The 12,144-nt window shown below is 31.0% G+C and overlaps 1 protein-coding gene across 5 annotated transcripts in view; it reads left to right on the top strand.

Moving 5' to 3' along the window:
- Positions 1-12,144, top strand: part of LOC129755749 (calcium-binding mitochondrial carrier protein Aralar1) — a 50,208-nt gene that overhangs the window by 15,951 nt on the left and 22,113 nt on the right. The window contains exon 1 of one of the 5 annotated variants that reach the window (XM_055752388.1): positions 601-884. The exons of the other annotated variants lie outside the window; for them this stretch is intronic. Coding sequence (XP_055608363.1) covers positions 843-884 — 42 coding nt within the window. The 5' untranslated portion in view covers positions 601-842. Of the gene's footprint in view, positions 1-600; positions 885-12,144 lie in introns of those variants that run through there. 5 annotated transcript variants of the gene reach the window in all.

The following is a 12,144-nucleotide window of genomic DNA, read 5'->3' on the forward strand; positions in this document are numbered from 1 at the left end:
GTTTATTTCAGACAAATGCAATGCTATCACGCTGGGAGTACAATGCCAGCGATGAGAAAGCTTGTTAATGCCGGTGCGGCATATAATCTTATGCCGATAATTTCACCCCCAAGGAAGCTCATTATTGGAGTAAATTCTGATTTGTGGGTGTAGTCTTACCCGTTAGTCAGTAAGATAACACAGAAAGAATAACGGTCTCTTGGAAATTCTGCATGCCATAACAATAACATGGAGTCGAGTTTCCAGTTATATATCAAGTTTCTTCTATCAATTTTGATTTATTAAAACCTACTAAAAAATTAATACGAACGTACAGAAAAAAATGTTTCAGAACAACCGAATTGAGTGTTGCTTCTATCGTTCTGAAGTCCATCAAAGCCAAATACCGATACAGAGAATCTTCCAATCCGTTTCTGCCAGATTTCGCCAATCGCACGGTATCACGCTATCGCCGCGGAATGGTAGTCCGATTTTTCGGCTTTTGCGAAAACTTAAATCGCATTCCGTCTACGTGAACGACGAGGTCACGACCGTGGAGTTTGGCCCCAAGGTCCTTACTATTAAGTTTTTCTTTTGACATTTGTTTGTGTTAGTGTTGTTGGTAGTTCAAAGTTTAATCGAGGAATCCCCGAAAAAAACCAAATAAATCGGATTCCGTTCACAATTGCATTCGAGACATCTAAAAAGGAACTGCTGCAGCTGGTGAGCAGGTGAAAAGCGCGTGGAAATCTTTTTTCACGATATCGATTTGGTGTGTCTTTGGGTTTTGTTTTTCGCTGCTAAGTTGTTGAGTGAGTGATACAAGGTAACGATACAAGGAGTATTGCCAAGAAGAGGCATTGATGGGAGCCGAAGACAAGCCGTCGAATGTGGAAGATGAAGAGGTAAATACCAATTGAAATGGGACTCGGGGTGAGGTTGGAGTTTCTCAGACAATTCATTACCTGTGTTTTTAATGGAATTATGTTTGTTCTCAAACCGTTGTTGGAGTACCTTCATGCTTACATCTATTTCCGTGCAATGGCAGAAAAGTAAATGTCATGCATTGGTATCGTTTATCTACCAGTCGGAAGTTCTTTCTATCAAATTTGAATGTTATACAATCTTGCGTAGATATTCCGGAATGATAAGCTGTAGTATTAGGCTGAGTCGATTTGTGGTCATTTTAAAATTTCTCAATGCCGGGGTCTAAAACACAATGTTTAACTTCAAAATTTATTCAAGATTTTTTTCAATAGTGAGTAAATTTTAATTCTTGGCTATGTACCTATGGAAAATTAAGTATTTTGTTCTGGAAAATCAACATCATTTTTCTCTCTTCTGTAGAACCGAACCTTCTGTCTTTTTGGTGTCAACCTATAAATTCTTTGAAGGAATTTTTTTCGCTGGCTAAAAAATCAATTACTTCTTGTTAAAATAATAATTCTTAAAATTTGACGGCAATTTATTAGTGTTGCTAGTTTCTTTTCATGAAAAAATAATGCGCTACTCCTACCGCTTATATGTTGGAATTCCATTTGCATTGCGTGAGAACAAAATATTCAAGAAAAACCAACATTTTCCGAACAATTTTTTTCGGCTTTCAATGCACAATTTCAAATCAAAACCCGGCTACCTAAATGTAATTTATAAAATCTGCAAAAACTCTATCGTTCGTTTTGACCATAAAGCAATTTTTTTTAGACTAAGTACAGGGTATTTTATATTTCAGAAAAGTTGTAGTTCGACACACCCTAATGTTTATTAGGGTGGCAGCAAAATGGGATATGTCGAATTTCGAGAACCGACCATATACATTTTGAAAATTGGCCCAAAAAAAAACGACCTGAGCAAAATTTCATCTCACTCTGACTCGATTAAGGGGTGCCTCAAAGCGCTCAAGTTTTTCGACCCTCAAAATTAATTAACCCTGGAAAATATGGAAAATTGAAATTTTAATTTTGATACCATCGGTTTACATACAAATCGGGATACAAATCGGAAAAATCTAAACTTTAATGTTGAGATACCTATTGATTTAAACATGCATAAAATGTCGAGATCTGATGTTATCTCGAAAAAAATGTTTGAAAAAAAAATGGACTTTCTGGACTTAGTCGGTTTTTGGAGAAACGGCCGGTTTTTCGGAAAAACCATCCCAGAAAGTCGATTTTTGGTCAAAATTTTTTCAAGATATCACCAGATCTCGGAGTTATATGCATTTTTAAGTCATTAGGTATCTCAAAATTAAAATTTAGATTTTTCCGATTTCCTTTGGTCCCTCTTCGGGGATTTTTGAGGGGCAAAAAACCGAAGCTTTGAGCGCTTTGCTGCACTCCTAAATCAAGTCCCATTTTGCTGAAATTTTGCAGTGGTCAGTTGTTTGGGCCAATCTACAAAATGAATATGATCGATTTTCAAAATTAGATCTTGGTGTTTTTTTTCCATACATCCATTGCAACCCTAATTTTATACTTCTTTACATGCTACACCGAAGGGTGGCAATGGGAAATTTTGAAAGCCGAACACAAACATTTAGTGGATTGGCCCAAGGAATTTATTTGTGCAAAGTTTGAGCTTAACGGTTTTAATTTGTGGTGTTTTTTTTTTAATTCTTTGACCCTCAAAAATGACCTATCAATAGTTAAGGAGAGTTAAGTAAAATTGGAAAATCGAAAATTTTATGTTCAACGAAAATGTTCGACGACTTTCTGAGACTTCGCTGTTTTTCGGAACTCCATTGTATTTAAACAGAATGTTTAAGAATTGGCCAATAAAATCTAGGTCCAAACTACAATTTAAACATTTGTAAGATATGAATCATTTGCGCTTAGTTTTTCACTATGGTGTATCATTATGTTTCTACTAGGGTTGTGCTTAAAAATAATTAAAAAGCTAAAAAATAGAATTCAAAACAATTAAAATGACAAATAATACAGATTTTTGTATAAAATAACCAAAATGAAAAAAATAACAGATAAAAAAGTCAATTATGATGGAAATGACAAAAATTACTATAACAAAAATGACAAAAATGCAAAATTACGAAAAAAAACGAAAAACTTAGAAACCAGTTAGGGAAAAAAACCAAAATTACAGAATGACAAAAGTTTGTTATTCCAGTTGTTTTAGTAATTTTTGTAATGTTTGTAATTTAATAATAATAATTTTCATACATTCCTTACAAATTTTTGTGATTTTTCTAATTTTTAATACTATTTTCATGATTTAAATTTTTATAATCGTTTTCGCTTGGTTTTTCTATTTTCTAATTTTAATCATTTTGTTCTCATTTTTTTTTTAATTTTGTCTTTTCTGTTGTAATTATCATTATTTTACTTTTGCAATATTGTTGGATCTGCAATATTGTTGAACCATTAGTTTTCCACTAGGGTTGTCCTAAAAATCATTTAAAAGCTCAAATATAGAACTCAAAATAATTAAAATGACAAATCACACAGATTTTTGTATAAGACGACACAAATTACAAAAATAACAAATAAGACAAAAAAAAAAACATAAAATAGACAATTATGACGGAAAAGGCAAAAATTTCAAAAAATACTTTAACAAAAAATGTCAAAATTACAAACATTACAAACAACGAAAAACTTAGAAACCGGGTATGAAAATAGCAAAAATTACAGAATGACAAAAGTTTGTTATTTCAGTTGTTTTTGTAATTTTTGATAATTTTTCAAAATTTTTGTGATTTTTCTAATTTTTACCATTTTTTGTATTATTTTTATCATTATAGTTTTTTAAATTTTTTTTTGAAATTTTCGCTAGGTTTTTCATCTTTGTAATTTCAATCATTTTTTTAAATTCTGTCTTTTCTGTTGTAATCATTATTATTTTACTTTTGCAATATTGGTGGATCTGCAATATTGGTAGATCATTAGTTTTCCACTAGGGTTGTCCTAAAAATAATTAAAAAGCTCAAAAATAGAATTAAAAATACTTAAAATGACAAATCACACAGATTTTTCTATAAAACTACCCAAATGACAAAAATATCAAATAAGACAAAAAAAAACAAAAAAAGACAATTCTGACGGAAATGGTTGAAAATTCAAAAATACTTTAATGACAAAATTACAAACATAACATTACAGAAAAATAAACAAAAACTTAGAAACCACATGAAAAATAAATTAAAAATTACAAAATGACAAAAGTTTGCCATTTCAGTTGTTTTTGTAATTTTTGAAATGTTTGAAATTTTTGGCAGCTTTTTAATTTTTTCAACATTTTTGTGATTTTTTCTAATTTTTAATATTATTTTCATGATTTTAATTTTTAAAATTTTTATTTTCGCTTGGTTTTCCATTTTTGTAACTTTAATATCTTGTTTCTCTTTTTTTTTATTCTGTCTGTTGTAATTATCATTTTTTTACCTCTGCAAATTGTTTGATCTGCAATATTGTTGGATCATTGGTTTTCCACTAGGGTTGTACTGAAAATCATTAAAAAGCTCCAAAATACAATTCAAGAAAATAAAATTACAAATTACACAGATGTTTGTATAAAACGATACCCAAATTGCAAAAATAACAAATAAAACAAAAACAAATAAAAATTATGACGGAAATGACTAAAATTACAAAAATACTATAACAAAAATGACAAAATTACAAACATAAAAAAACGAAAAATTTAGAAACCAGATATATAATAAACCAAAATTACAGAATGACAAAAGTTTGTCATTTCAGTTGTTTTTGTAGTTTTTGGTAATTTTTTCAAAAAATTTGTGATTTTTCTAATTTTTGTGATATTAAATATTATTTTCAAGATTATATTTTTTAAATTTTTGTTATTTTCGCTTTTTCTTCTTGTAATTTTAATCAATTTTTTTTAAAATTATGTCTTTTCTGTTGTATTTACCATTATTTCACTTTTGCAATATTGGTCAGTCTTTAATTTTCCACTAAGGTTGTCCTAAAAATAATTTAAAAACTCCAAAATAGAATTCAAAATAATTGAAATGACAAATCACACAGACTTTTCTATAAAACTACCCAAAAGACAAATAATAAGACAAAAAACAAAAAAAAACAAATATGACGGAACTATTACAAAAATGACAAAATTACAAACATTACAAAAAAAATGAAAAATTTGGAATCCTGGTATGAAATAAACCAAAATTAGAGAATTACAAAAGTTTGTCATTTCAGTTGTTTTTGCAATTTTTGTAATGTTTGTAATTTTTGGTAGTTTTTGTTCATTTTTTTATATTATTTTCATGAATATATATTTTTTAAATTTTAATTGTTTTCGCTAGGTTTTTCATCTTTGTAATTTTATTCATTTTTTAAAATCTGTCTTTTTTGTTGTAATTATTATTATTTCACTTTTGCATTATTGGTGGATCATTATTTTTCCACCAGGGTTGTCCTAAAAATCATTAAATAGCTTCGAAATATAATTCAAAATAATTTAAATGACAAATCACAAATATTTTTCTATAAAACTACCCAAATGACAAAAAAAACAAGTAAGACAAAAAAAAGACAATTCTGACGGAAATGACAAAAATAATAATAATACTATAACAAAAATGACAAAGTTATAAACATTACAAAAAAAATGAAAAATTCAGAAACCAGCTATGAAATAAATCAAAATTACAGAATGACAAATGTTTGTTTTTTCAGTTGTTTTTGAATTTTTTGTAATGTTTGTAATTTTTGATAGTTTTTATACATTTTTTTATTTTTGTGTGATTTTTCTTATGTTTTGTCATTTTATTATTATTTTCATGATTATATTTTTGCAATTTATGTTATTTTCGCTAGGTTTTTCATTTTTGTTATTTTAATCATGTTAATCCCTTTTTTTAATTGTGTCTTATCTGTTGTAATAATCATTATTTTATTTTTGCAATATTTGTTTTCAAAATATTTTCTTTTTAGTCAATTTATATTTCTATTTGGTGATTCTGTGTTTTTGAAGAATTTTTACGGATCATCGTGTGAGAAAGTTTTCTAATGTGTTTTCATTGTCTTTTGTGTTCGAATTTCTTTTATGGTGGATGGATATTAGAAGACTTATAAACCATATGAGTGATAAATTAATTTTGAGACGCCATATTAACAAGCGAAGGGATAAAATGTGATTTGGAGCGAACTGTGTTTTATTTTACAAGCTTATTCTTGAACATTCCATCAAAGTTTCGGTTTTCGGCAAATCTTTTTATTTTCGAAATTTATCTCGATGTTTCATGCATTTTTAGATTTTTACCGATTTTTTTCGGTGACTTTTGAGAATAAAAAAAAATCAAAATTTTGAGCGTCAAATCTCATTAAGCACAAATTTTGAGCAGGTCAGTTTCCTGGACCACCAAAAAAATGTTTATGGTTGATTTTTGAAATTCAATATGGCTTTTTGGCTGCCATGAAATTGTCGAAAAATAATTTTGTGATTTTGACAAATAAGTCTACAATTTTGTGACTTGGAACCAGAAATTAAATTCACTTGATTAAAATCGATTAACACTACCAAGGTCATAACATTTTTCATGAATTTGGGTCAGAAATTCAAAGTCAGGAGTAACATAAAATTTTGAATTTTGAAAAAATGTTCAAAATTAAAAAAAAATTGTAAATTGTCTGTGAGAAACTTTGAAATTTTGTGGTCTGTGACACAGATTCTGTCACGAAGAATTGCGAAAATTCTTGTAAAATTACAGATTTTATTGTCATTTTTTGTCAAAAATCACAAATTTTTGTAATTTTTATAAAATTTAATAATTTTTTAAACGTATACTTTTCAAAATGATAAACTTTAACATCAAGATTGATATGGGTTCTAATTTAAGGTTGCCATAATTTCTTCAGCACGTGTCCGGGTCGGGCAAATCCGGGTTATTTTATTTAAAATTTGGCAAAATCTGGCATTTGCGTTCAATAATTTCGACCAAAAATCCGGGCAATATCCGGGCGAATTTTGTCTAAATCCAGGAATTACTCTATAAAAATCAAGAAGAAAAAACTTGCCCATTTTTTTTTTTCCATCAAAAACTTATCAGTTTATTTTAAATTGTATTTTAGGCATTCAAAAAAATTTTCATGTTAATTTTTATAAACTTGCTCAAATTTCACTTTGGACGAACATAAAAAAAAATTATAAAACGTATGGTTTTTTTTGTTTGATTTGCTATATAAAGTAAATAAATCTGGGCAAAATCCAGGCATTTTTCATTGAAATCCGGGCAACCAGGCCGGACTGGACTTTTCCAAAAAAAAAAAAAAAAATTGTATATCTGGGCAAATCAGGATAAAATCGGGCAATTTGATAAGCTTACTTAAGATTATGAAAATATTAGAACAATTATGTAAATTGTAAACGTTCCTTATTTAACTGTAAAAATGATCTGGGGCGGGATTATGGAACTCGAAACAATCGAGTTTCGTTCGATTCGACCAACTTTGGCATTACCGATCTCGATTCGAATGGAACGTTTCGCGATGATCTATTACCCGATTTACTCGAAATCTAGTACTTTAAAATTTAGAACTCGAACGAGATTCGTAATACTGATTTTAATTCGATTCGAGTTAAACTCGAAACCGGTAACTCGAATCGAATAGGATTCATAATTTCACCCCTGGTTTGCTCTTGTTTGACATGATTTTTTCAGAGGAACATCCCCTTCCTCTAAATTCGACCATGAGTTACACAGTTGTCCTACGATTGACATAACCCTTTCGACTTTATTTGTTTCCTGATTTAATTGCTAACCAAAAAACCTCTCCTTACTGGAAAAGGCATATGTGGACATAATAAAATTAAATTAATTCTTTCATTCTGTTCTCAATTCTTTGAGAGAGTAAAGTTATTGCCTACCTCAACTCCACCTCTGATGTAACAATATAGGTATTATTGTTTTGCTTTGAAATATGTCTGAGATTATTGGATTAGGACTTGTGCATCCGATATGGATATGGACATTCCATAACTGGATTAAAAATATCATCACGTAAAGGTCTCACTCATTCAAGTTCAATTTCTGTTTCCAATCAATCCAATCAGTCATCTTCTAATTGTTGCTTACGGTGAGAGTTTTTGATGACCTCTCTTTCATAGATTCACCATTTTTAATTGATATGACGAAATCAACAATATAGGAAGTAAGACCAGGATTTCGACTCAGAATGTCAATATGGAGAAGTTTGTCATATAAAAAATTAACTTCTGTTGAATGTCACCATTTCCCAAATGAAGCCAAACAGAATTAAACATAGCTCGATTTAATGACATTCAAAAACTTTTGGTTTCATCGGAAAGAAAAAAATCTTTTGAAGAAGTTCTCACCTATCAATTGAACTTTCCCAAAACAAAATCACCACAGAGAAAATTGTTCCGTGGAACCAAAAAAAAAATTCTTATCATGTACCATGTTGGCACACCAACATACAAACAAGAGAAAAGATATAATCACTGAAAAAAATATAGACAAAAATTTCTCTCTCGCCTCGTGTTTCGCGTGATGGCATTCTAAATATATAGAAGGCAAAAAAAAAACCACGCGCTTCCCTCATTCGCAGGTCACAGAACCAAAAAAAAAAAAAAAAAAAATCATCTGTCACAAGCTACAAGCGTGATCCGTTGCGTTGACAGAAAAAGCACTTTCCATCGTCGCGAATTTCGGATGGCAATTTATAAGAGAATGGTAAGAAGGTATCCCGCGCAATTGGACTGACTCAGACTGACTGACTGATTGATGTGGTGGTCCGGATGAATGAATGAAAGTATAAAAATTCTCACACACCAAGCAGAGGAAGGTGCTCAAAGCAACGTGAAAAGGAAGTGGGGAAGCGTTTCACAAATTTAAATTTGTTTATACTTACACTTATTGACGCGAGAAATTTACGCGCGATCGCACTAAACAGTTTGTTTGCGTATCGGTTTAGAGGAGTAGGTTTTTTTTGTCGGTATTTGAATACCGAGCTGCATTTCGAACTAACAGCTGTTGATGTGACGAAAAACGGGCTGGCACATAATTGTGTTTTTATTCAGTTTTCGGAGCAGCTTGATCAATCCACCTTAACGCTTGTGTTTATTGAAAGCAATGAACAGGGCTAGCTCATTTTTTCCGAATATACCGCACAATGGTGTACAATTTCCGGTTAAATTACCTTACAAATTTTCTGTCTGAAAGAAATCTTTTTTTTTTAACAGAGACATATAATTCATCAGAATGAAAAAAAAAAATTAATTCTGAAACTTAGGAATGATTTTGTATTTATTTCATTCTTTCTTCTGGAACGTATTAAATATTTGTTTTGTCTGCGAGCACCAAATCATAGTTCCAATTCTTTTCTGTTCAAACGACCTCCGAGAGTTCTATAAATTTTACGAAACCTCAAAACCTAAAAATAAATCAAAACCAAGACATATTTTGCCGTAGAATTACGTCTTACTGCAAAACTATAGGAAGACAAATGGAAGTTCTCGAACAAATTTCGCGGCACGAAAATTGTTACTTTAAAAAAGACATTCTAATTAAAAGACGTCTGTTATCAAGCAACGGAGTATTTTTTAAATATATTTATTACAGAGATTTTCAGCTTTCAGCTGGTTTATCTAAGCAACGGAGTGAGCTCCACTTCTTCATATTCAAATCAGATGCTTTTGCAACAATTCTAACTTTAGGTCGTTTCCTGATTCTGCTCTTTGTAGAGATATGATTAAATGTATGAAAATATGAATAGAATTTGTTATTTTTATTTGAAGAAATGATCACGAAATCGACGAAACCATAAAAAAAATCCAACGAAACTCATTTCAAGGTCCTTCGAAATCACAAAAACTCCTAGATAGAATCACTTTGAAGATTCTTTTTCAGTGTTGCCACATATTTGTTTAATTTATTTTTATAAATTTTTATTCTGAACATTCTTCCTCTCATCTTCACATTCCTTCCCACCTCTAATCTTTAATTAAAATTTATATTTTGAAAAGGCATTTTCAAAACCGATTGTTTTTCAATTTGGTTTTCTGATTATTCTATACTTTACTTGAACTTTCTTTTAAAGTTCAAACTTCGTTCAATTTGAAGTTTTTAAACGAGCTGAATTTCAATTTCGGAGTTAGAATCATTCCAAAACAAACAAAGCAGCAGCCTTTCAAATTTGCGCTTTTTTCGTAGAAGTAGCCTTGAAAATCTGCGCTTCCTAAGCCAATCCGTCTTTTTCCCCCGGAAGGCCAAATCAAAACAAATAATCAACAGAAGCTGCCTTAAAATCAAAACGTACAATCAGCAGCACAGTCTTAAAAATCTGCGCTTCCTAAGCTAATTCCGTCTTTTCCACCGGAAGGCCAAATCAATACCAACAAACAATAGTAGCAGTTAATCCGTCTCTTTCCACTGGAAGGCCAAATCGAAATAAACAATCAGCAGCAATAATTGATCCAATTGTTACTATGTTAGATTCAACTACATTTGTATGATTGATTTGAGGCATTCTACTATGAATATAATAGATTCAACTATACATTCCGGGTTGACCTCTCACATTTAACTATAAATATTATACATGCAGAAAAAATCCAAAATATGAGTGCTAATTATCATAGCAGCTGTGCCTACTAGCGACATGTTACATACGTCGCGACGTTGAAAATAATAACGACGCAGCGCGAGTTTCCTTGGAGACTTGAAGCATGCAATTGATGGCCTAAGGAAAATGTACAGTAAATAACATAAACAATGTTCGAGTACCTAGGGGAGATGGGGGCATAATGGCCACCTTAAGGAAAACGCTTATTTAACCATAGAGAACAGCTGTAATATGTGAATTACATCATTGTTTCGTGTTCAAAAACTCAAATAGTCTGTTGCCTAATTGGATGAAACTTGAAAAAGTAGATAAAAACGTTTAAAAATGCATTTTAAAAATTTTTGCCGATAGCTGAAAACCAGTCTCTGTAGAGGCATAATGAGAAACCCCCCGAGGCAGTATGAGCACCATTAATGAAGGCATAATGAGCGTTTTCTGTCGGGGATTCTAGCAGCAAATGCGACTCGATGTAGTCAACTGACTAATAGAGCTACAGCTTGACTTGTATCGTCTGACGATTTGGCCTATTGGTTGGATGTCGGAGAGGTTATCAGTAGGCTCGAGTTCGATTCCTGGTCGAGGTGATTTTTTTTCATTTATCATTCATGATCATGATTGCACTGAACGGTGAGGCGTAGATTCATCAAACAAAGCAATAACAAAATAATCTAGGTCTGTTTGTAGAATTTAAAGAATTAACACATGCTCATACATTATGTTACTGGTGTTTTGTTTGACGGATGATGCTTTGATGCTATTAGCCGTATAACGTAACAATAAAAAAAATCAATCATGAATGGTATGTGCAAAAAAATCCCCTCGAACAGGAATCGAGCTCGAGTCTACTGATTACCTCTCCGACACCTTACCAATAGGCCAAATCGACAGACGAATCATGCCAAGCTGTAGCTCTATTATTCAGTTGACTTCATCGAGTTGAATTCGCTGCTAGATTCCCCGGCAGAAAATGCTCATTATGCCTTCATTGAAAGTGCTCTGTTCGCCTCTAGTGAACAAATTAAAGTAAGAAAGCGTTTTAAAATTGATTAAAGTGAAAAATCAAAAATTTTATGATGTTGAAAATTGAGAAACAATGTGTAGATCATGTTGCAGTGCGTACATTTCAGATCAAGATGATTTAAAGGTCATAAAAGCTTATTTGGTGGTGCTCAAAAATTATAATATTTTCGTCACTTGAGAACTTAGCTGGTTATTATTTAATATTTCTGTAAAGATGAAAAGGATATTTCTTTTTTGGTGAAAAATTAATACTATGGGTAGTACGAAACAAGTCCTTATGAAAACATGTTTAATAAAATACGTACTTATGTAGAAAAAAGGAGTGCTCATTATGCCCTGGGTGCTCGTTATGCCCTCATCTCCCCTACTACATCAAAATCGCCTACTGGACTGAAAAAAGAAAAACAAACCTGCGAATGACAGAGATCCCGCTAGTAAAAAAGCGTCGCTAGTCCTACTATTGCTATTCGGTTTGGTGCTATACACATAATATGAAAGATTCAATTGTAATGGTATTATTGATTAAACTGTAATTATGATAAATTCAACTAAAATTTTTTGATTCATTTTAGGTATT

The sequence above is a fragment of the Uranotaenia lowii genome, chromosome 1 (genome assembly GCF_029784155.1).
Source record: "Uranotaenia lowii strain MFRU-FL chromosome 1, ASM2978415v1, whole genome shotgun sequence".
NCBI classification, from domain to species: domain Eukaryota; kingdom Metazoa; phylum Arthropoda; class Insecta; order Diptera; family Culicidae; genus Uranotaenia; species Uranotaenia lowii.